At 44.0% G+C, this 26,198-nt stretch overlaps 1 protein-coding gene across 5 annotated transcripts in view; it reads left to right on the forward strand.

Annotated features, from left to right (window-relative positions):
- LOC147632562 (uncharacterized) overlaps positions 1 to 9,754 on the forward strand; it is a 51,771-nt gene extending 42,017 nt beyond the window's left edge. For 3 of the 5 annotated variants that reach the window (XM_086807337.1, XM_086807338.1, XM_086807340.1), the window contains 4 exons: positions 6,640 to 6,704; positions 6,854 to 6,922; positions 7,008 to 7,057; positions 9,421 to 9,754. In XM_086807337.1, coding sequence (XP_086663463.1) covers positions 6,640 to 6,704; positions 6,854 to 6,922; positions 7,008 to 7,057; positions 9,421 to 9,535 — 299 coding nt within the window. In that variant the 3' untranslated portion in view covers positions 9,536 to 9,754. The remainder of the gene's footprint in view (positions 1 to 6,639; positions 6,705 to 6,853; positions 6,923 to 7,007; positions 7,058 to 9,420) is intronic. The other 2 variants (XM_086807339.1, XM_086807341.1) reach the window with 1 other exon arrangement.
- The last annotated feature ends 16,444 nt before the right edge of the window (positions 9,755 to 26,198 follow it).

Here is a 26,198-nt window from a genome sequence, read left to right on the forward strand (position 1 = left end):
TTAGTCCCTCCCTGTCGGCGATCCGACCGAGAGAAACTAAGACTGTCCTGAGAACGGGAGAAGGCCCCATGCTGCCATGCATCAGTGATCCTCAGTGTCATGCAAAACCGGTCCCAAGCTGCAAGTTTCGTGCCGTGCACTGTAACATGACTGCCTCCCACCCTATCGGCCGGGTCCTCAAGCATGTTGAAGTCAATGTGCGGCCTTTGGCAATGCATCCGTAACCTGGGTCCAGAACTCTGCTCTGGCACTAGCATGATTAGGCGCATAGACGTTGAGCACGCCCAATAGCTCATCATGCATCCTCAGAATAACATACTGTGCTCTACCAGGCACAATGATCCCTCGATCCACAATGGCCTACCGCGATACATCTGCAATGACCATGCAAACTCCTCCCTGTCCACCCAAAGGACCAAATCCTGCAGACCAAAAGGTATCCCATCTACCAGGCATCACCGAACCATATCTCCGGATCCTGCTCTCACCCAAGTGGTGCTCATGCATCATCAAAATATCAATGCTGCCACCAACCAGGCATCTCTGAAGCTCCTGCCTCAAGCAACCTCGATAGCGTATAAAATGTGCTCCGCCCAGGCCCTGTACATTCCATGAGATGATCCTCATGGATGACTTGCTGAGGTAGATGCTGTCTCAGCCGTGCGGCGGGCCTTCGCAAGCGGCTTGGATAGAGAGTAGTCCCCATCCGAGCGGCTGCGAATCTGCCCACCCGGTGTACTGCAAGAATCCCGGATCAGGCGCCAGTGGCTGTGGCCCAGGGCGACTGCCTCCCGCTCTGACAGAGCAACCTCGTGTATACATACATATCCAGGGTCGCGTGCTAAGTCTGCCACTATACGCACGACCAAATGACGAATCCCTGAGGCATCCACACTCCCGGGATCCAAGAAAAAATGAGCCAACTCCCAGAGCCGGCCTATCACATCTGTCACCTCCAGGTCGCTCACATGATGAGAAAACTCAACTGCCTGAGTCTTCAAAGTGCTAAGAGCGAGCTCTAGAGTCCACTCCCGGTCGCAAGGGCCACAGAGAGGGAACGAGAAGGCCACTGCTGAATCAAGTGCCTCCTCCCCGCGGGCCGGAGGTATCACTACATGAACTCGGATGGGTGCTGGCTCATGGGGGCCCTCTGCTCCAAAAAGCCGAGTGAAGGCGTAACCAAAAGCCTCCGATCGCTGTCTAACACCGAGGCGACTTAGCCGACTGCGGATAGATGATATCCGTGAAGCCCGGATCGGCATGGTAGGTCTCCTCTGTGGTGCTCGAGCGAGGTCGGTGCTCAGCGCCCTCCGGCGGGCGAGCGCCAGGGGACTACCAGGGTCTCCCGGGAAGGCGAGGCGGGTGGGGGGGGAGGAGGGGGGGCGAGGGGGGCAGAGAGGGAGCCGCTGCCGAGACCGGAGCGGGGGCGGGAGGAGGCGAAGGTGGAAGCGAGGCAGTGGGAGGGGATGGGGGTGGGGGTGGGGGTGGGGGGGCTTGAAGGAGGGGGTGCTGGCATCTCCTGGTCCTCAGTCGTTGCCGAGGTCTCCTCCTGGAGGGGAGCAAAGCTGTTCCTCACGGGAACCCAGTGAGGCTGAGACTGTGGCTGTTGCTGCAGCGGTCTCTGTGCGTGCTGCTGTGACTGTCTCCCTTGGCGGTGCCCCTGTCCAGGCTGCCACTCCGAGGTCTCTGTGGCCTGAGCAGGCGTCCCGGAGGCAGCCTGCCGTGCCGCATCTGTGGGCGGGCCATCAGGGGCCTGCTGCTGTGGTGAGGGTTGAGGTCTCCTGCGAGGGCAGGCCTTGGCCAGATGGCCGACCTGCCTGCATATGAAGCACTGGTTCGGGAGCCCCGAGAACTCCACTCTCTGATCAATCCATCCCCCCCCTATCCTAGGTAGCTGAATGACCTTAGGAAGGGAGGAGATGTCAGACACCAAAACTCTGACGGAGGGTAGCCCAGCTGCTCTGGCCACCACTGAAGCTGCTGTGGGGCCAGTCTCGAGTACCGAGCCCACCAATGCTCCTAGCCGAGAGAGAAGCGGAAGATACTCCCGGCGGAGTCCAGGGAAGCAAACTGTAACATGAGAAAGGCGCTCTCCCTGCTCAGCCGCTGCTAGATCAAAGCCATGCTGCCAAGGTCTGAAGAAAGCCCGAGCACCCCTGATGTCAAGGGGACTCATGGCAAGGACCTTGGCCACACTCTGGGCGGTCTCGAACTCGATCTGATAATGTCCCCGGCCCAGAAGCTGTACGTCCAGGATCTTGCCCACATCTGCAAGAAGGCGGGCCTGGAGAAGATCCCGGATCTCCCCTCTGCTGGGGCGAGTGCCGACTATACGGCAGATGGTGGAATGGGCCTGAAGGCGTTCCACCTCTGCGGTGAGGCTCGCTTCCTCTTCCGGCGAAAGAGAAAGCCTGATGGGGGTGTCCTCGGGGGCGGGCGAGGGGGCTGCGGATGAGTCCCTCTGAGGCGAGGCGGGAGGAGTCTCCATCAGAGTCTGAAGCTCGGGCGCTGGTGTGCAGGTCGCGCAAGCAGGGACGGGGCGTAGCTTCAGCGAGCAGTCTTCGAATATGGGTCAGCAACTCCTGCCCTTACATTCTCTTTGTTCTTCTGACTTTGCTGAAATCTGAATGAATGATGCTGAAGTTAGGCGATTGCTTATATATGCTGCTGTGTAGGCGATTGCTTATATATGCTAGTTGAGAATGGAAGAGGAGCTTCAATATTTGCCTGGAGAAGATAGGATATTTATATGCTATTTTATTGCTGAATTCTGCTTGAGACTTTGCTGAAATCTGAATGAATGATGCTGAAGTTAGGCGATTGCTTATATATGCTGCTGTGTTGGCGTTGGATTTCGTCGCCTTCCTCTCCTACACTGCCACGTTGGTAGCCATTATCCCACATTGTGGGTTCTGGTCTTCATGGCCCTTCTATAAGGGGCATTCCGCCCCATGGTCTCCCTTATCCCCCAGTTATAGTGGATAACCGGGATATGGGGGGAAATGCTCTCTCAGTTCAGCGCAGATCTGCGCGCTCTCCCCCCCTCATGCATTTTTTCCTGTTGCCTGCCCCCTTCGCTATTGCCAGCACCCCTTCTTCCTCGCCGCCTGCTTGCGCATCCCTCCTCCATCCCCCGCATTCCCCTCCATCCCCCACCAACAGCACCCCCGCCCCCCCCCCTCTCCCGTGTCTCTCCGTTGCCTCCTCTGTAGCCTCTCCTCCAACTTCTTTGCCCTTCCGTCTTCTATAGGTAGCTTTCTCAGTTCTTGGGGCATTCTCCATTCGGTAAGTCTTGGCATTTTTTGGTCTTCACCCTCGGGGGGAACTCCATGGTAGCGGCTCCTCAACCCTGACCAAGGTCGCCATTACTTGCTTATCTTTCTCTGAAGCAGACCTTCAGCTCCTTGCTACGATTGTTGCATCATTAGAGGCCTCCACTCTGGTATGCAAGATTGTCGGTAGCCGCCCTGTGCGTGGACAACTTAGAGATCTTTCGCAGGTGAGCCTCATCGGTGGGCCTACAAAGATCATAGACATTCATCCTTTGGGGGGTGGCTACTACCAAGTTGAGTTCGACTCGCTAGCGGCATCAGATCGAGTCATGCAGCTGAGCCCTGTTGCACTGCGTACGACCCATGCCTTCTTTGCACGGTGGCAGCACAGCTTCGACCCCATGTCCGGCCCACTGGCTAGCGTATCGTGATCCCCAATGACAGTCTTCTTCTTAGGCCTCAGGAAGGAATACCTTCCTCTTCTCCCGGTGATGGGTGGAGTCATTGGGAGAGTGATGGAATCCCCCCCCCCCCCCGCCCCCCTGTTGCCTCGTCTCTCGCCGCAGGGGCAGTTGGGATTCCATCCCTTCGCATTTGTATTGCCTCGCGAGAGACAGTGTCTCCCCGGGATAGAGAGAGAGGCAGGCTCTTTCGCAGCGGTCCGCGGAGCACCAAGACCCGACCACGGACGACCGTGTTGCCGTAGAGTGGCGGACCGTTGGCCCGTGCCCGGGCTGTCAGCCGACTACTAGAGCTGAGTGTCGCCGTTGCGCGCTAGGCCGGTAGGGTACAGGAGGATTCGGTTCTGTCAGAGAACCGTTTCGAGCATTTATCACAGCACCCACCCATTGGCGATGGACCCCCTCCAATCACAGAGAGGGCCCCTTTGGTTTGGCGGCTGCTTCCCCGCCGAGATTCCTCTTCCGGCTCTCAGTTTCCAATGAGGCCAGCTGGCCCCATTGAACCCCGGATGAGCCCCTCCTAGCAGCCTCCCTCTCCGATGGATCACTTCCAGCCGATCCCTTCTCCTTCCTCTCCGCCTCCCCACCCCCCTCCCCCCGCATGTCCACCAGCTCGACCCAGATTGGACATGATGTAGTCACCAAACCCTTATTGATATCAAACAGTGGATCCCATGCCGAGGCTGCCCTCGACTGCCCTTTCTGAGAAACAGACCTCCAACTCGTATCTGCTTCGCTTGTCTCATTGCAGGCCACCACCTTGATCTGCAGATTTGTCGGAAGCAAGCTAGCAAGGGGACAGATTCAGGACCTCCTGTAAGCTGCACCCATCGATGAGCAAAGATGCATTTTGGCATCCAATTCCTAGGAAAGGGCTACATTCTGATTACGTTTGACAAGGCTGCCCTAGCACAGAGTCTTGTAGTTGAGCCCTAGTGCACATGAGTACATTGCTTGATGGCTTCATGGTAGACTTGGACCCACTCACCGCTGTGACTAGCTGTCTGGTGAAAATCTGTTTCTGGGGCTTCCCAAAGGAGTATCATGAACTCCTCTTGGTGATGGGGAACCCTCTGAAACAGGTGCTCTGGCCTGCACCACCAACGCCCCCCCCCCCCCCCCCCCCAATGGGGTTGACCATGGCCGAGGCCCCTAGGCTACGGGTCTCCCGAGTCCCATCGCTATGATTGCTTCTCTCATCACTAGGGAACCACCATGAGAGTCTTTCCTCCATACACTGGCCACAGTAACAATTGTAACAAAAGAGCAATCGAAGCCCCAGTGAGCTGAGCCCAATCTGCTTGCACATCTGCCGGTTGTGCCTGAAACCAAGCCTGGGTTGGTTCCTCAAGGGACTCCGGATTAACATCAAATATCCTATGAGTGGATCCTCCCGCCTTTAGGTGTGTTTGATGGCTCTCCATGCTCACACAGGATATTCACGAGATTTTAACCCTTGTGATCCGACACACCGTTTTTTTCAAATGCCACCACCCCACGATCTAATCCTGAGAGCCTTGTGAGGCCGAGCTGTGATCACTAGCACTTCAATATAGTCCCGATTCACCAGATTCCTCACACTGCAAAATACATTTCATATGCATCTTATTACATGCTCGCTCTTATACCCTGATTATCCATCACCGTAAATCCCTTTGTGCCCTGTGCTTCTTTGTCCTTCTCTGCACGTGAACGCCTCTTAATGAAGGTGGGCACACCTACAAAGATGTGTATGTACAAACTTGCGGCATGGTTTGGAGCCACGTAACCTAGTGGGTGGGCTTGCTATAAGCCAAGGCCTTAGACTAAGGCTTTAAGGAGAGAATTTCAAGAGAGGGATTGCCAGGTAGGTAAATGAGTGTGAGAGTCTTGTCCTTATCCATACAACGTGGTAAATGGGATGGGTTGGTGCAGAAAAGAGAGAATACTTTGGGAATGACTGAGCCTGCAAAGCCATCTCTCAACTGTTCTATTTAGGTAAGGGTCTCTATACTGTGCTCCTCATTGACTCCTCATGGGTTCCCAAACTTCTGGCTAGAGTTCCTCTATTTCACCTGAAAAACTTCGTAATTGTGTGCAGATCAGGTTTGAGGGCAGTGTGCTTGTATCCAGACTGTGGATTATAAAAGTATACCCGAATGTGAGAGGCCGGCCCATTATTGGGTCCTCTACTTCTTGATTGGAGGAGGGACATAGCAATAACACTTTGCTATCAGCTATTGAGTGTGTTGAAGTACCTTTGTTAGGTTGTGAAGCTGAGCCAGAAAATACACGGTGTATATTTTATTGTACTATGCATCTGAAAGGAGTGGTGTTATTGTGCTAATTCTTTCTATCTTTAGCGGTGCATTTGCCCTATCAACTACTTATTTGCTCTAATAATTCTTTCTATTTGCTACTTCCCTTAGTGCTAGGCTTCATTATGGCCAAGTCTGCCCTACATCTCTAGAGGTTTGATAGAAACTTAGTACCAAGGGCTTTTGTGTGAATATATGCTCTTATGTGTGTGTGTGGAGTGCATGTGTGAGAGCATATCTTGATATAGAGTTCTACACCCACTATTGGGCACTGATGACGTTAGTGGGGATGTCGTAGTATCTAGTCCATACTATGCATAATGGAGTTGATAGTTATATAGTCTTGTGGGTTGACTACCATGAGTATATAACATGCACGTTCCTAAAAGGTGAATTTGGGCATGTTCTTGGATTCATCTAGGTGTATATATATGCAAAGCTAGGCTTACAAAACTAACTTCTCTTGTTATGCTGGTGGTGGTTATCAATTTGCATGACAAAGACTACAATACCTTTCTGTCAATTGCATTGGCAGCTAGAAGTTTTAGGCAAGTCACTATTTGCTATGGTGTTTTCCAGCTGTGACATTTATGCCTTTATGTTTTACAGCCCTTCACATGGCAGCTGCAAATGGGCATATGGATGTTGTACAGTACTTGCTTGATCATGGAGCGGTAACAAGCTTGTAGCACTACTTTTTGTTTTCTTGGGTGTGCTTACTAAATAAAGTATTGTGAGCCAGCCTAAGAATAGGATGGATAGAACTTTTTGCATTGTTAGTGAAGAGTTGACATCGTTACAAAGCTTGGGATGTTTAACACAGGATGTGAATGTTCAGAATGATGAAAAAAACTCACCTCTCCATTGGGCTGCCTTGAATGGACAGATTCAGGTATGCATGGCACTCAGTAGTATTTCATAGTCCATCTGGCCATTGACTTTGCCAACTCCTTGACTTTGGAGAAGATGACGTGCAGGTAAGTGAGGAACTCATTGCAAGAGGAGCAAATGCAAGCGCTCTGAATCGGTACATGATTTAACCTATAAGAACTTGTTTAAATTCACTGAATGGAGCTAAATGATTGGGGAGAACCTAATAAAGAGCCTAAGCTAGAGAGAGAGAGAGAGAGAGAGAGAGAGAGAGAGAGAGAGAGAAATGAAATGAAATGTTATATTAACGTCTTCAAAAGGCCAAAGTGACCTATGAGACCAAAGTTACAACCATGTGACATCTGATACACTGTCTGGAAAAGAAAAGAAAGAATTGAAGGTAAGTATCTAGCCCTACAATATACATCAGTAGTAGGGAGCATCCGGAAGCAGCAACTAGGGAGAGTGGGTAGCTAATGCTACTAGTCAAAATGGGGTACATGAGTACATGGATACATGAATACATGAATACATGAATATGGGGGAGCACAAAAGTGACAGTGAGTACAACAGTATATGGCTGGAGTGGTAATCATCCTAGGAGCTCTAGCATGGGTCTCTGCCAGATGGCTTGGATATCTGCCACAGTGAGATGCCTAGCCCGATGCCTCGCAATGATGCTCTGAATCCTCCGGTGTAGGCACCATCTCCGATGTGAGGATCCGCGAGCCCTCGGGCGTCTGGATCTGCCCAACTGGATAGCTCTCTCAACTATAGTCCCACGGGGTGCCCACTGCTGGGCTGTCGGCTGTGTCCTCTCCCGGGTAGTCCCTCTAAAGAAGTCCACAAAATACCGAACGGGTCTGTGAGTGTAGAACGCTTGTGCCTATGTGCTAGGGTTTTCAAAGATCAAAAAGAGTGCACATACACACACACAGAGTCCTAAACTACTCATGTATTATACAAGAAAGAAGTGTTACAACTGTACTTCAAGTACGAAAGATGACTAAGAATGAAGACCTCAGTTCTTAGCCCACAACTGCCTAAGATCTCCTTGACCAGCCTATTCTGCAGAGAGACGCTCTATAGGCTTTGGTTGCTGAGGAATGTAGATGATTATAATGATTTTCCAACATGCGTGTGATGGTGGTCGGCGTGTTCACGACCTACCACATCATCACTTGCCATGTGGCACTTGCACCTGCCCACAGGCTGCACCTACATTTGGGCTGCTGCTTGGCTCTTACAGGCCAACCATGTGTACGTGCAGGTAAGGCGTGTCACAATGAGACCAAAATGTTGTTACATGTGATCCACGAGTAAATTGGTTGTTAAGACAACATGAAAAAAGTAAAAGACTAGTTGCCGAAAGGATAGACAGGGTCAATGTACTACATAGTTCCTGTGTATGATAAAGTAGTCAGCTGAAGAACCTCATGTTATGGGCTCATAATGTGTCCTCCTCATGGACTGTGTACCTGGCCTCAATATCCACCACGTGTGGGGTTGCCTGTCTATATTTCTGAAGCAAGTCCCGAGGAGAGAGAAAGAACAGTTTTATTAACGCCTGCTAAAAACCCAATGGTTCTATGAGATGAAAAGTGCTACATATATTCCATGTGTAAGCTGAGATCATAAACATAAAAAAGACAATGAAAATATTCCCATGCACTGTGCGGGTCCTATATTGCACAATGAGCAATAAGGTCAGTGAAATTAGTGGGGCTCATCATGGATCATTTTCCTCTGTTACGGCATACAAGGAAACAATGTCCTTTCCCTATGGCGGCACCAGTCTATGGCATTGGAGTACATCCCGGATTTGGATCTGATGAGAGGATGGCCCGGATCTTCAGGTGCTTTCTTGATCAAAACCACCCAACCATGCATCAGAGAGATCATCGTGTGAATTCCTGTGTACCTTCATGATTCACCACCTTTGAACCATGCATCAGAGAGATCCTCGTGTGAATTCCTATGTACCTTCATGATTCACCGCCTTGGCAAGGTGGCCTTTGAACCACTGTACACTTGGCTTTCCATAGGACTCCCAAATGCCCCCCTAACTGGATCCTTAGGGGAACCCCGTCATTACAGGGCATGTAACAATTTGTGTTGAAAAAAGAGCCTAACCAACCAAGTCACTTGATGCTGCGTACTATGTTGGCTCTGCATGTTCAAAAGGCCTTGAAGCCACCCAATGGCAGAAAATTGTGTCATCATCATGTACATACTGTGTCCACATCATGTAGACATAGATAGAGAAAAGGCACCAAGTGTTGCCCAAGGCTGCATTCTATGTCCCACCTCTCCTCTTGGTTTTTCTTTGTTAGTATGCAATGGTGATGCAGATGAAGGATAGAGAGCAGGAAAGGGTGTTGCAAATTAACGAGTGTGGCAAACTTTTGTTCTGAATTAGCTGTTCTACTAATTGTCCGATTAATGAGTATCATTCAATTGCCCAATAAATATTACAAAAACGGATAAGTGATTTGGCATGTAATTCTTGAGATGAGACAGGTATGACCGAACACCATTGGATGAGGCTGTCAGCAGAGGGAAGCAAGACATAGTAGATGCCATAGTAACAGCGACTGCTGCTTCCTCCCTAGCTACAGCAGATGTTCATGAGTGAGTGTGCATTAGTGCTTTTCACAGCCACCTGCTGTATGTATCTGCTGGTCAATTTTCATAGAATAGTTTTTCTGGTTCTCTTACTCTATACAAAAAAGTTTGCCCTGCCTTTGAGGACGTGTAAAGGAGATATCTCACCAATATCATTGAAGGTAGTAGGCTAGTGAACTGTAGTAGCTGTAGTAGTTTATTTAATGGCAGTGAAGGTTGAAGTTACAAATCAATCTTTTTCATTAGAGGGTTATTTCATTGCTATTCTTTAATTGAGAACTGTGAAAGATGATGAGCACGATATACCGATCATTAGAGCTTGTTAACCATAAAACATGATAAATTTTTAAAAATGGTTGCGATCCGATGTCAATATATTCTAAGATCTCATCATAATCACTTCTACATTTTTTGAAAAATGGAGTTAAGTTCTCACATGAGTCTTACAAGGCACCTGTTAAGCTTACAAAAATCATAATGGGTTGTATGAGTTTTGTGGCAATGATTGAAAGATACTTCTTACACAAAGGAAAAGCACTCAATTATTGAAGATTTTGCATTGGGTGGAAATAAAGTCAAACATCCTTCTTGTGTGTGTGTGTTAACACACATTTTTTCCTCCTATGAACACCAGAGTAAGTTGATCGAGCGACTGTGTTCAAGCGAGCCTAGAGTTAGAGTGATGCACGTTGTGTAAAACTCTATTCGCAATTGATTTTTACATATTGTCTTCACATAAACAAAAACATAGGATGATCCACCAGAATAAGTCGAAACATCGAGCGATTGCGTTCAAGCGAGCCTAGAGTTCGAGTGATGCTTTTGAGAAACGTTGTGTAAAACTCTATTCACAATTGATTTTTACATATTGTCTTCACATAAACAAAAACATAGGATGATCATTGGTCCTTTCCATTCACTCATGGAAGTTTTGAATACGTATTCAATAAAGATTAATTCTCAAAATGAACAAAAGCAAGTCATTATGGGATAGACCTTGTACTCTATATTCCATGTTCTCAATATAATAACACTGCATGCTAGTTCTAGCTCAATATTCCATGTACTCAATATTCCAAAAGATTCAAACATCTTTAAAACACCTCAACCGTTATCTTCACACTAGTCATCCACTCGTAGACTATGAATGCGTGAATGTTCCTTGCTCTGTTGATCATATCGCTTGTCTCTCACCATGGCTGTAGTCATTCTTTTCGCATATGTAGGCAAAACACTAAAAGCGACAAAATTCAAAGAAGAATAAGTTCATATTAGGAAGCGAGGAATACAATGACCAAGAATATAATGATGTTAACTCAATCATTCTCTTATACCACAATCACAAGGAAAATCAAACATCTGGGTTTAAGGAAAAATATGCCATAACAAGTCATTTTTTAATTCACCATAAATAAAGTGTCACTAGACAATGTACGTAGTACTGCAAAATGAAAGTAAAGTGTCTCACTAGTCATCAAAGGGATTAGAAGTGGGATTTGTTGAATAATCATCCTTCCCAATCTCTTTGTCATCCCTATGAGTTCTCTTGCCAACGGATGCTTGCACTAGTGGTAACACATGCGTTTCAATTATGAGTGCATCCACATTAAATGAATAACAAGATCTACCACTAGCTTGGCATGACCTCATGAGAGGGCTTGTGCCGCAACCTATCTCCAGGACTAGATCTCTCGACACACATAGCAAACTCAAAATCATAGAAACAAAACCACACAAGCGCTCTAGTGCGCTCCTAGCACCCTGAAATGGTGCCCTCGTAGATGAGAGCCCATGAGTCCGCTGCGTCTCGAGCATGTAGTGGGTCCACAAACTCAAAATCATAGAAACAAAACCACACGAGCGCTCTAGTGCGCTTCTAGCACCTTGAAATGGTGCACACGTAGATGAGAGCCCATGAGTCCGCTGGGCCTCTAGCATGTAGTGGGTCCACATGTCATCGCTCGCTCTCGGCCATGAATATGGGCGGCGTGGCTCCACTGTGACATGCAAACACCAACATAGAAGTACGAAGCTGCACAAGAGCAGAAACTTCATGTAACACTAAAATCTATTCCAATAGAAACCATTTTCAATAATAGACATGAAGCGGATGTACATACCGGCATGTCCTCCCCATAATGTTTAACAAAGCCATACTTGTTCTTGTCCAACACCACCACTCTTCTCATCACGTGCAGGTCTTGGACTTTGACATACCACTCGATCCATGTCAAGCAAGGACGTGGCAATGTAGCACAGTATTTAAGATCATCATATAAACCAAGAAAAGAGGCATACACTTATCAATTAGCATGTGAATATCCTATATTACCTGCAATGGAGCAAAGCATGGCAAGTCATCCACTATCTCCCAAACTAGAAGCGGTTGTGACTAAACCGTATTTGACATGGTTCTTTGAAAGCAAGTTCCAAGGAGGCAATGGAAAGCCGACACCCAACTTCTCCCTAGTTGAAAAGTCCAAGAAAATGAAATCTGCTGCCCATCGAACTACTCTCTTCTTCTTGTACTCCCTGGTAGGGTCACATGCTAGCAAAAAAAGTCATGTATCCTGGCATACATGTCATTTTTTTTGCCATGAGAAAAGTCCTGACCCATGGAGATATAGTTGCCTACTGAGCATCCAAATGTGGCCAAACCTCCATGACCCAATGTCCTATCCGGTGAGAGTGGTGAATAATAGATAAAGGGAGTGACAACTTTCACTATCCTTTTAGCTGATTAAAAACCCAATGATTGAATTTAATGAAATATTCACAACAATCCATCAATAAACATATGTATCTACCAAACTACCTATCCATATCACATCCAATTTGAATCTCATGACATAAAATGAGTAGTTAAATTATAATCACCACCATCATGAATATCAAGAGTGGAATCCCCAGGTGGTGGAGATGGTGTCCGCTCCACATCCACCACTATCAGCAAGAACAAAAAAGAAAGGTTAAACACCATATAATCATACTTCTTTTGGTATATTGCACTCCATGTAGCATGTTGCAAACACTGAACAAAAACCAACCTTCTTTGTAGTCCTTATCCTTGGTTCCGTGATCTCGACCTTCTGGGAGTATCTTAACCCTTGGGAGGATCATTGGTCTTCTTGGTGGTAGAATACTGTTTATAGAGATCAAGCTCTCGTGTCAGTACATTTCTACCAGAAAAATCCAACCACCAAGGGCAATTGGCCAACTCCCACTGGGAGCGGCCATGCATGGAGACTGGATACATGGATGTTGCAGGGGTTGAAATCTTTGTCCACCCCTTGTTGCAATGTCGAGGAAGGTCTCAATCTTGCCTTCACTCTTCAAGTACGTGAGATATCTAGGTCATTCCAACCAAAAGAAACTATTAAATTTATGCATGGCACAATGATAATGAAAAATGGACATTAGCAAAAAGAATGAATGAAGTGCTTACCTAAAGACAACCCTATGTGCTGCCCGATCGAGCTCTATATTCCTGGCAAGTAAATTCTTAGCCTTCCCAACACCTCTCAGTTCACTACTCTCTCTTATCTTCAGAGAGGTGAGCATATACTTTCTCCCCTCCAACTTTTGATGTCCTCATAATACTGAGTGAGAGTGTAGTTTGGAGTGTAGTTTGAAAAGGTAGCGTAAACAACCGCCCTATATTTGCTACAATCTTGAGCTCCTCAAGCATTGCAAGGGCGTGATTTTCTATCGTTTTCAAAAAAATCTCTCTAGCCAACCACCTTTAGTTGCAACAAAAAAATGCAACAGAAGATTGAATTTAACACAAACAATATTTTCAATGCAAAACAAAGACACCAAATACAAAGCTCACCCTCTGTAAGGAATATTTGTTGAAGGCATGTAATACATATTCCTCATGATAGCACTAGCCTCCAACAAAGAGAGATACTGAATTTTTTTCTCCACCTCAAGGAGAGCAAGTGCAATGCACTTAATTTTCTCTAGAGTGATGACCTTATCTGCAGTCTCAAAATTCAAGGAAAATAATTTCAATTTCCAGACATCTCCAAGTTGTGGATCAAGGTAATTTAAGACCTACATAACATTAACTCAATAGTAAGAAGACTCATACTTCTCACACTCAACACCACTTATGAATGTGTAGATACTATACCCTGCCCATCCGATCAGATATTTTCGTTGCACTGCATCAATCTCCTTCTTCTCTGCAGCTGCTCTCTCCTCCACACGGGAACTGTAGCCTTTATCCTCTCTAGTGCTTTCTTGATGTCTGCATTAAATTCAACCTGCAACACATTGACAAAGCAAATAGAATGTACCTCCAAAAAATACGAGTCAATATCCCAAACAAACAAGAGGCAAGAAAAGGGACGTTGCTCTCACCTGAAATACAAGCCTTGCTAAGTACCCTCTACTTAAAGGGTGTCAGCCTACAATTCCTTTCACCTCCCTGGTTCTTGTATTGTTTATGACCTGACGCTCTTGGGGAGTCAGGGAGCTCATGAAAACTTGAGCGTCGCACTCACAAATGTTATTAGCATTCGTGAGTACATCCCTCAAGCTTGGTTTGATAACCGCATGCTCATTCAATCTACAAACATAAATTTTCAAAATTAAATGAATCAAAATTAAAGTAGACATAAACAAGAAAGGAAAAAGAGAAAAAGGCTTACGAGTTCATCCTCTGTAACCCTGTAAGCAGCGCAATTTAACTTGTATTCCGTGGGTCTATCAAAGTGCACATGACCCGAATATGGCGTGCTCGAGTCTCTCTGTATATGACTCTGCAATCATGGACATCCAAGCCATGGTTCTATGGTTGCGCTCCCACACATAGAACATCTTCCTAGAAAGGTAAGGGAACTCCAGCTTAACTTCTTACTCCTTCTCGAATAGTTCATCCACCTCCCTCCACATGGGTGACCAAGACTCCCTGAGTGTACTGGTGTAACTTTTTGCAGATAGAAATTATAAATGCACCCTTTTCTGGGAGGTATCCCTCATACTGGAACGCATTCTTAAGTGCAACAACATCACTTCTCAATTCCCTTACTCTAGCATAGGTAATTAGTCTACACAAGGGGATTCTAGGGCACTCATCTGAACTGAGTAGCCTACATCTAGAAATGATGTCACCCCCTCCCACAAGATCCAAGCTAATGTCCTCAATGAAAGAGTGTGTCTCATCTCCACCTCCATCTAAATCATGGACATCTACAGATGTGTCCTCTGTGCCTGTAGGAGCCTCCATCTCGGATCTATCCCCACCATGATCACCCTCCTCAGTGTCTGTACGAATTGGAGGCTTTCTCCTTCTCCCAATCTTCTTTGGAGGTGTTGAGGCTTTGTATTTGCCCCTCCCTCTAGTCTTTAAAGGAAGAGTTGTACTTTCGCCCATATCCATCTCTGTAGAAAAGAATTACATACAAAAAAAGCCTTCAGTGTTTTGCCCTTCAAAGGGCCTGAACAATGCCTCAATTATGCCCTAATATTTTTCATCAATCCTATATAAGCCTCTTTGAAGGGCCCTAAAAAACGAGCAAAGGGGGCTCCCGGGAGGCCGCGATATCGCGGCCTCTCCCCCGAGAGCCCCCTTTGCTCATTTTTTAGGGCCCTTTAAAAAAGCTAAGCATTGCATACTTCAAGGTAAAGTGGTTTGCCAAGGGGCTAAGAGAAGCGAGGGTTGCCAAGGGGCTAAGAGAAGCGAGGGTTGCCAAGGCTTTGAAGGTAAAGTGGGTGTGACAGAGTGGGTGCTTATTAGCATTGTTGAGAGATAACTAGCACCACCTTCACCTCCTCTTGGTTGTGCCTCATGATTCGAGAGCTTCTTTTTGAAGGGCTCATTAGGAATGTTTTGGACCCAAAGAGGGCCTCTTGGATTAACTTTTGATTAGGAATGGACCAATAGGAAGAGGGCTGGGTGCACATTTTTGACTTCTTTGACCCTAGGGGGCCTAGGCTTTGGTTTGCTAATGGGGCCTAATTACTACTCTTGTCCCCTACCTCTTGGGCCCAAACTTAGAGGTCCCCCCACCTAGAATCGCGCAGATGAAAAACCCTAAAAATTAAAAAAAATTATTTTTTTTCCCAAAAGTGTGTTTTCCCTCTCAAACTTCCCCCCAACATACTCTAGGTTTGGAAAGCTCATTTTGAACCTCTTTCTTCCTCTTCTAAGCTCTCCATTGCTGCAGAAACTCCATACCTCTCAAGCTCTCCCTCTTTGTCAAGCTCCCCCAGTCTCAAGCTCCCTCTCCCTCTTTCTTCCTTTTCTAAGCTCTCCATTGCTGCAGAAACTCCATCCCTCTCAAGCTCTCCCTCCTTCTCAAGCTCCCTCCCTCTCAATCTCCCTCCCTCCCTCTCTCTCTCTCTCTCTCTCTCTCTCTCTCAAGCTCCCTCCCTCTCCATTGCTGCAGAAACTTTATCCCTCTTTAGTCTACTCTAGGTTGAGGAAGCCTATTCTCAAACTCTAACCCTCTTTTAAGCTTTCCATTGCTGCACTGAAAACCCTGAACTTTCTCTCCTCTCCACTCTTCTGTTGTAAAACAAGATTTTCTTTTTCCTTCTTCTCTTTTCTTACCACCATTACCACCAGTAATGTGAGAAGACCTAGGAAGAAGGTGGAAGAGCTTATGCTGCATTACACAAGAGATGAGAATGGAGTTTGGGTTCCAACAAGATTCAAGGTTGGGGCTTGGGTCTACATGTAGCCAAGCTCTAAGGGACCACATCGACGAGTGCGTCAACTGGGGAACATGCTACATCATTGGAAGGGGCGGCTACAAGGCTTCAAGCATACTAAGAAGGAAGGATTGGTTGCCATAGTGCAACATGTGTATACCCTTGGAGACCTGTACATTCAAGGCCAACGACCAAGGTTTCCTTCAAATTGTCAGTGTAACATAAACACAGCTTTAACAACATGCTAATATTAGATTTTTTGTTTCAAATTTTCTTATGATTCTCCATTTTCTTATGTCTCTCTGCAGATATTTTTCCCTCTAATTATGTTGAGGAGGAACAACCACTCCAAAGCCTCATGGAGTTTTCTATGCTATGCATGCATCCATTGGAGAGACAATGTTTGTATCTCAAAGCCCAAGTGATCTTGTATAGAACAATATCTTTTTCTTTTCTCACTCATATTTTGTAGATAAAAAACCAGGTTTATTTGGCACCGAATGGCCCAAAGCCCAAGTGATCTTGTACAGAACAATATCTTTTTCTTTTCTCACTCATATTTTGTAGATAAAAAACCAGGTTTATTTGGCAAGCTAGAAGAGATCCCCAACCCCCCTCTTAACAATCCCGAATGGCCCAAACTTGATGCTTGGACCATCTTATGCTTAAAGTTTAAGATGGTAAGTGATATCAAGACATCACTCAAGTTTCAAAGGCATCTAGGTCAGTAGGGCTAAATTGGTTTTGTCCTTTACATGTTTTTGTGCACATGTTCAATTCCATGCCAATGCACCAAACAAAAATAATGTATATTTGTAAGGAGGTACTGTCTGACCTCATTCAAGGATTACTAGGAGAGGGTTGGGAGGTTAATGAGGGGTCACATCAAGGTGATGTGTACAAGTGCAATGTAGTAGATTCTACAATGTCTTTCAGGTTCTTGAAGGCACGCTCTACTTTGTACATGCGTCTGCACTACCAAAGATGGATGCAAAAGCACAGGACATGGATCCCACTTCAAGCCTCAGAAGAAGAAATTATGCCTATTGAGGTAGCTGTGATGATGCAAAATGGATGGATTGAGCGAGTGGCAGCAAGCAAGCATTGGAGCCTAACAGACCTGTGTCAACACTTTAGCATCATGGGCTTTGATAATGTGAAAGAGTCAAGTTTCAAGTTGATGAGAAGAAAGGCATATCTGATTCCATTGCATGTCTAGAGTTAACCCTTACACTTTCTGGTTATTGTACCACTTTCTATATTTTAACATATTGGGAAGCATAAGGAGGGGACAACAATGGTCTCAGAATCATGGCAAATGGGGGACCTTGAATTTTCAGCAGTGCATAGCCCTACCAACACATAGTAGGCATGTGGAAGAGCTTGAAGATGAACCGAGCATATGGGAAAATAGCCTCTGTTTTGATGCATGTGAGGGGCAAGAGTTTCAGGATCGAGGTGAAGGCAATGACAAGCTTTCAAGTCAACAAGGAGATGGAGATCAACATGAAGTAAATGTCACAAGAGGGGCAAAAAATGAAGACATTATAACAATTTTAGATTAGATAACATGCTTGTAATTTTGTAGCAGGCTCTTTTTTAACCAATCTTTATTTAATTGAAATCTTAATATTTTTGCAAACTGTAATTTTTTTGTCTAGCGGTCTAGTGTGAAAAGGCCAAACTTTAAATTTTAACTATAAATAGCCAAAGGTCCCTTTTTTCTCATTTTCACGCGATAGAAACCAAGCACGAGCTCACACTGTCTCTTTGCATTGACATGGCTACCCACTTTGACAACTTCTGTGAGTTCCTCTCCACCACCCCGTGGGCAAGAGCGAGCTCTTTGTCATGTTCTCTCGTGAAGTCGACTTTGAAAAGTCGCTCGCCCTTGCGTCCCAACATTATGAGACGCAGATTGCATACATGGAGCAATACTTGGCTCCCCACTCCATCTCCTTTCCCCATTGCCCCAATGATCGATGGGTGCCTGTTGAGCTGCTTAAGTACATTCAACAATATGCCCGCCCCTACATCCAGCGCCTTGAACGCATCATCGACATCTACATCCCCGCAGGAGCTTACTGTACCTTCAATAAGCAGGAGGTGAAGAGGTTGGGGAAGGGCAATTTAGGAACTAGTTTCCTCTCATGGCTTGCCACTTTTGCGTTCCTCATCAGTGATGATGAGGATTCGGATGAGGAGGTAGAGATGCCTGCATTGGAGTTGGCAAGGTATTTGAGGGATGACAAGGAAGTGAAGATAGTAGGAACGAGTGCTGGTGTAGAAGAGCAGCTTGCATCAGAGCACTTTCCAGAGGGTGCACAATCTGCTAAACAGTCCACTGTAGTAGAAGATGCGGGGCCATCTTTCCCACCACACGAGGAGAGCAAGGTGCTGCCAGAGCTTGAGATCAATCTCTTAAGCACCATTGTGGTGGAAGGTGAAGAATACTTATTTCTTCATGACCTTGAAAAGACAGCTGGCTTGAGAATGGATGAATGCTTGGGCATTATATGCACGCGATGTGAGGTGGACCTTGATACGTCCAACCTCAGTCCTCACCTAGATAGTGCTATATTACCCCTTGCAGAGTCTATTGCAGAGATAGTTGCTTTGGTCAAGGAAACTGTGGTTAAGACCGCGGAGCAAGCCCTAGTTCCAGAGGAGGAATTCACAACCTTACAAGATAAGCTAGAGGCTGAAAAGGATACCCTTGCTGTGCTGGAGTAATGGAGGAGACCAAAGCACCAAAAAAGAATGAGGCTAAGTCCTCGATTGACCTCACCGCCCACCAGCAGCACTTTGGCAAAAGAAGACATTGAGCAAGAGGTAATAATTGACCTTTTACAACCTAGAAACATTTGTAATTATGTATAGGAAAATATTTTAATTTTTCCTTTGATTGTAGAGGGTGGTTGAAATTGACGCATTTGTTGGGAGAGGCGGCCGACAGAGACCAAGCCAAGGTCCATGGACATGATGCTGCGTTGGCGCACTATCTTGGTCGACTTCCTGTGGATGGCATCGCCATTATCCACAGGGACTACATCCCTCAATCTGCCTTCACTCTCTTCTTTTTGAAAGCCCTCTCTAAGGTGCTTTGTGTAGCCTCTATGGCACAGAGCACTAAATGTATAGTTTTGATTAAAAAATCCCTTGCCTTCGTCAATGTTTTTGGTTCTGGATTTAGGGGTAAGCTTCTTGCTCATATAGGTATAGCCAAAAGCATAGGCATAGAGGATCCTAAAGAAATAGCCCAATCACTCCTTGAGCACACTCTGCCCAATAACAAGAGAAGGAAGCTCAATATTGTAAGAAAGTTTTTGTAAAGATGATGTATCATTTCTTATTATGAATACAATACAATTTTTGTAAACTTATTTTCATCAAGTATATCATTGTTTTTTCTAGTTTGTACCATCAATGTTTTTGTGAATGCATCAAAAATGACCCTGGGAGCCTGGGGAAGTAGTGCCAGAACAGTGCGAATTTTGAGCCTGCACCGCTGTTGTAGAGCCCAAATTTGCACTGTTTTGGCACAGCTTCCCCAGCCCTTCAGGAGTTATTCTAATACATTGGATGATAAAAAATGTATTTTAACACATGATTAAAGGTATTATCTTGTAAATTACTGTTTCTCATAATCAATGTACTCAACTTGATTATAAATGCATCAAAAATGATTCTGAGTGGCTGGGGGAGCAGTGCGAATTTTGAGCCTGCACCGTTGCTGTAGAGTCCAAATTCACACTGTTCTGGCATAGCTTCCCCAGCCCTCTAGGAGCAATTCTGATGCATTGGATGACAAATAATGTAATTTTACACATGATTAAAGCTATTTTTATCTTATAAACTATTAATTCTCACAATTAGTGTAAACTTCATAATAAATGCATCAGAAATGATCCTGAGTGGCTAGGGGAGCAATGCCAGAACAGTGCAAATTTTGAGCCTGTACCGTCACTGCAGAGCCTAAATTCGCACTGTTCTACATAGCTTCCCCAATCCTCCAAGAGCAATTTTGATGCATTGGATGATAAACACTATATTTTTACACATGATTAAAGCTGTTTTTATCTTACAAACTATTGTTTCTCATAATTTGTGTACTCAACTTCATTATAAATGCATTAGAAATGATCATGAGTGGCTGGGGAAGCAGTGCCAGAACAGTGCGAATTTTGAGCCTGCATCGCCGCTACAGAGCCTAAATTCGCACTGTTCTGGCATAGCTTTCCCAGTCCTCTAGGAGTAATTTTGATGCATTAGATAATAAACACTATATTTTTACACATGATTAAAGGTGTTTTTATCTTATAAACTACTATTTCTCACAATTAATGTGCTCAACTTCATTATAAATGCATCAGAAATGATCCCGAGTGTGCTCAACTTCATTATAAATGCATCAGAAATGATCCTGAGTGGTTGGGGGAACAGTGCTAGAACAGTGCGAATTTTGAGCCTCCACCGCCGCTGTAGAGCCTAAATTCGCACTGTTCTTGCATAGCTTCCCCAGTCCTCCAGGAGTAATTCTGATGCATTAGATGATAAACACTATATTTTTATACATGATTAAAGGTATTTTTATCTTATAAACTACTATTTCTCACAATTAGTGTGCTCAACTTCATTATAAATGCATCAAAAATGATCCTGAGTGGCTGGGGGAGCAGTGCCAGAACAGTGCGAATTTTGAGCCTGCACCGTCGATGTAGAGCCTAAATTCGCACTGCTCTGGCATAACTTTCCCAGTCCTCCAGGAGCAATTGTGATGTATTGGATGATAAACACTATATTTTTACACATGATTAAAGGTGTTTTTATCTTATAAACTATTGTTTCTTACAATTAGTGTGCTCAACTTCATTATCAGAACTGATCCCGAGTGGCTAGGGGAGAAGTGCCTGAACAATGCGAATTTTGAGCCTACATCGTTGTTGCAGAGGCCAAATTCACACTGTTCTGGCACAACTTCCTTTGTCCTTCAGGAGTATTTCTGATGCCTTGGGTGACAAACTGGCACATGATAGACACTCCATGTTAAACAAACATGATGACACCGAGACATTGTAAGAGAAACTTAAAATTTTAATTTATCAAAAGGTTACAAATGAAAGCCAGATAGGCTTGTTACAAAGGGGGGTTTGAAACAAAAGAGTTGCTTCAAAAAAAAGGTTAACATCTAAGATCTGCAGATCGTGTCTCACTCACCTCAAATGTGCCGAGCTAGTTGCATATCCTCCTTCTCCTGTTGCTATGGTACCTGTGTATCAAGTTCCTCCCGGGTAGGTAGGGCACCCTGTCCTGGTAGTAGGCTCTTGCCACCTATGGTGCTGCACAATGTAGGAATGTTTTCACCAACCCAGTCGAACTGCTCATCATTGGCCTCTCTGTCTTGATCTCTGGGGTGGCTGCATTGTGGGGTCTTCTTCACACGCTTGCTCCATCTAGAAGGGCCCGCATGTGTGTGCGGCGCTGGTATTGCTGTGGGGGGAGGGTTGGACTCTGGTGATCCCATTGGGCGTGTCCTAGATCACTCTCTTCCGTGGTGTCGCCAGTATGTGTTCGTTGGGTGCCTTGCACTGTGTTTTGTGAAGGCATGGTAACACGTGCGGTGTTCTTGGTGTGTGCCATATCCATGTACGACTATGCTAACGTGGTGATGTGCTGGTGACCTTACGTGGGTGTCTACGTAGATCTTGAGCTCAAGCTCTCTAAAAAAGTTGTAAGATTCCTCCCCAGAACACCATATTAGTGAATTTGGGAATTTTCCAATTCCCATTTTTGAATACTTAAAAAAGGAGACATGGATAACATGTTTGTAAGTTTCTCAAAACCCTATCATATGACCTATCGTTGGAAAGCGCTTGAAAAATGGAATCTAAAGAGCTATAAAGCGCTCATTTTGGATTAGTGGTATTCAAGTTATGGTTAATCCAAACTTTTGACCACGTGTCCCAAACTTGTGAGAAATTTCCATATTCCCCAATATGGTGTTCCAGACTCTCAAGATGTCCAGCATCTTTCCGTGTAATTAAATCCCTCTTCAGAAATATAAAAGACCTTGTTTCTAACTATTTTAACCTAGAGAGAAAATATTCTAGAGAGAGAATATTCAGATTTTTAACATTTTTGGATAGAAAATTATTTCATCTTATTAAAATAAGTTCCCCTGAAACAGAAATTCAAAAAGAACTTTCCAATGTGCAATTGGAATTAATTGGAAATGGGTATAAAGAACCTTAGTCTAAGGATCTAGATTTTCAGAAATCTTTGGATTATGGTCCAATTAAGGTTCCTATGAGCCAATAGGATCAATCCCATGTGTGGGAAAGAGATAAATCCAATTTTGTAAAAGAAGATACCCAAAAATGAGTAAATGTTCACATAAAATGAAGAGTTGACTATGTACAAAGTTTTTTAGTAAGAAACTATGAGTAATTTTAATAGTATGAGATATTTGGGTATAATGATTTCATTTTGACACATATGTAAGGAAGGGGAGTCCCTTCAATACTCACATAAGATGAAGAGTTGACTATGTACAAAGTTTATTAGTAAAAAACTATGAGCAATATTAAAAATATGAGATATTTTGGGTATCCAAAAATGAGTAAATGCTCACATAAGATAAAGAGTTGAAAATGTACAAGGTTTATTAGTAAAAAACTATGAGCAATATTAAAAATATGAGATATTTTGGGTATAATGATTCCATTTTGACACATATGTAAGGAAGGGGAGTCTATTAAAGGAGGTGCATATTTCACATGCTTGAATGAGTTTTAAACTCAAAAATAATGTGATATTTTTATCTCTCCTCTCTCTTGAACCAAACCAAATCAAAAAGGAACCAAACCGAATAAAAAAGGAACCAAACTAGGTCCAAATCTAGTCCAAATTCAATCAAACTGAAATTGGAAAATTCTAGAAATCAGTTAGCTTTGGTTAGAGCCTCCCTCTCCTATAAATAGAACATGAGTCCTTTGAAAAAAAGGAGAAAAATTTTACTATTCTAGAACTACGCTGAAATAATGCTAATATTTACTATTCTCTAAAATTCTCTCCAATTTGTAAGAAATTGGAGCTTCCCTCTTTCTTCAATCTCCATTGAAGGCTCCATCAACATACTAAACCAATTGATTGGTTGGGGGCCTCTACCGTGAACAAAGAATCAAGCAATTTGTAAAGTAAGTGGTGAATTTTGATCTTTTCTATAATTTCTCAATGTTTCTCTTCTCAACCCCTCTCAAGCTTGAGAAGCTTAATTGGAATGGTTTTTGAATGCTATTGAAGTTAATTGATGAATGGTAGTAAAGAATTACATAAATTGATGAATGCTATTGAAGTTAATTGATGAATGATAATGCTATAGAAGTAATTAATGAATGTTAGTAAAGAATTACATAAAATTCCATTTATGCTTAATTCTAATGGTTTTTATGTAATATCTCTCTCTCACTCAAGAAATGGTCATACTCATGACCTATTCTCAATCCAAATAAAGCTTTTCCTTAATCCAAGATTAATCTATACTTAAGACCAAATTAATGGCTTTTCCTATGCTTTTAGTTTATGTATTTCATGAATGTTGATGATTCAATCCATTATGGGTTAATGATCCAATTAGGGATCATTCTAATCATTCCTTTAATGATAAGCTTTATCTTTTAAGATAATTGAGATTTATCAGTTATAGCAGCGGAGTTATGGTAAATTTTTTATAAAAATTACACATAAAATAATTTCATTCAAAGCATGAAAAGAGGACTTCCTACCATATTCTAGGAATTATCATCCTAGATTAATTAAAAGAATTTTATTGTAATCATGGAGGTGTGGAGGTATGCATGTAGATGTAGATGTATAGATGTGGATGTGAATGGAGATGTGGATGTATGCATGTAGATGTAGATGTATAGATGTGGATGTGAATGGAGATGTGGATGCATGCATGTAGATGTAGATGTATAGATGTGGATGTGAATGGAGATGTGGATGTATGCATGTAGATGTAGATGTATAGATGTGGATGTGAATGGAGATGTGGATGTATGCATGTAGATGTATAGATGTGGATGTGAATGGAGATGTGGATGTATGCATGTAGATGTAGATGTATAGATGTGGATGTGAATGGAGATGTGGATGTGAATGGAGATGTGGATGTATGCATGTAGATGTAGATGTATAGATGTGGATGTGAATGGAGATGTGGATGTATAGATGTGGATGTGAATGGAGATGTGGATGTATGCATGTAGATGTAGATGTATAGATGTGGATGTGAATGGAGATGTGGATGTATGCATGTAGATGTAGATGTATAGATGTGGATGTGAATGGAGATGTGGATGTATGCATGTAGATGTATAGATGTGGATGTGAATGGAGATGTGAATGTATGCATGTAGATGTAGATGTATAGATGTGGATGTGAATGGAGATGTGGATGTATGCATGTAGATGTAGATGTATAGATGTGGATGTGAATGTGGAGGTGGATGTATGCATGGACATGTGGATGTATGCATGTAGATGTAGATGTATGGATGTGAGTGTGAATGTGGATGTGGATGTATGCATGGAGATGTGGATGTATGCATGTAGATGTAGGTGTATAGATGTGGATGTGAATGTGGAGGTGGATGTATGCATGTAGATGTAGATGTATGGATGTGAATGTGAATTTGGATGTGGATGTGGATGTATGCATGGAGATGTGGATGTATGCATGTAGATGTAGATGTTGCATGTAGATGTAGATGTAGATGTATGGATGTGAATGTGAATGTGGATGTGGATGTATGCATGGAGATGTGGATGTATGCATGTAGATGTAGATGTATGCATGGAGATGTGGATGTATGCATGTAGATATAGATGTATGGATGTGAATGTGAATGTGGATGTAGATGTATGGATGTGAATGTGAATGTGGATGTGGATGTATGCATGGAGTTGTGGATGTATGCATGTAGATATGAATGTATGCATATAGATGTGGATGTATGAATGTGAATGTGCATGTAGATGTGGATGTATGGATGAGGATGCATGTAGATGTGGATGTGAAAATAGATGTATGAATGTAGATGTGGATGTATGGATGTGAATGTGGATGTGGATGTGGATATATGTATGGATGTGAATATATGATATGTGATGTGAAGGAATCTGAAGTGATGAGATGGAAAATGATGTGATGGGATGAGTACACATATAAATGGAATATGGAATAAGTAATGTGGATTGATGATGAGGGATAATGTGAAAAAATGAGAGTTAATATAGAAACTGTATTATAAACTGTTTGTAAATGCTGTTTGTAAATGACTGTTTTATGTCAAGAATGTTGGGAAAGCATTTTGACCATCTTGTGATTAAGGTCGTGGAGACCTAACTGATAAAGTTGCAACTGCTGAGACGGAGAGTCAATGGAGGACGTCTCGCATAGCAAGGTCGACCAAGGTCTTGAGCAGCCCTTGGTTCGATTAAAATGGTGAGCTTCCGGTACAGTGGATGAGGGACCAAGGAAGCGGCCTATGAGTGAAGCACTAGGTCACCTGCGAAGGATCCTAGAGGGTGCTGACCATACGGTGCTCGGCGCCTAGGATACCCACACATGCATCGAGGAAGATATTGGAACAAGGAGTAAGAGTTGTTTTCTGAAACCCGGCATGGATCTGGTTGATTGACCTTGCTGGTCTTCAATGGATGAGTCCATGGCTCTTTATATGGATCTGTTGGTTGATCTTTATAAAGAGCCATGGATGAGTCCATGGCTCTTTATATGGATCTGTTGGTTGATCTTGCTGATCTTCAACGAGAGTCTATCTTGATTTTTATAAGTGATTATATTGCCGAGTATTATGGGCTAGGAACTATTGAAAAGGCCCTTGAGTGGACAAGTGGTGAGCGTTCTGGTTGCCAATGATGCCATAGATACTATGATGAAGGAATGATGGGAAATTAAGAATCAACCGGATAATTTGGAAGATTGTGAT

This window comes from Cibotium barometz, chromosome 13 (assembly GCF_041138505.1).
Source record: "Cibotium barometz isolate CiBa-2024 chromosome 13, ASM4113850v1, whole genome shotgun sequence".
Lineage (NCBI taxonomy): Eukaryota > Viridiplantae > Streptophyta > Polypodiopsida > Cyatheales > Cibotiaceae > Cibotium > Cibotium barometz.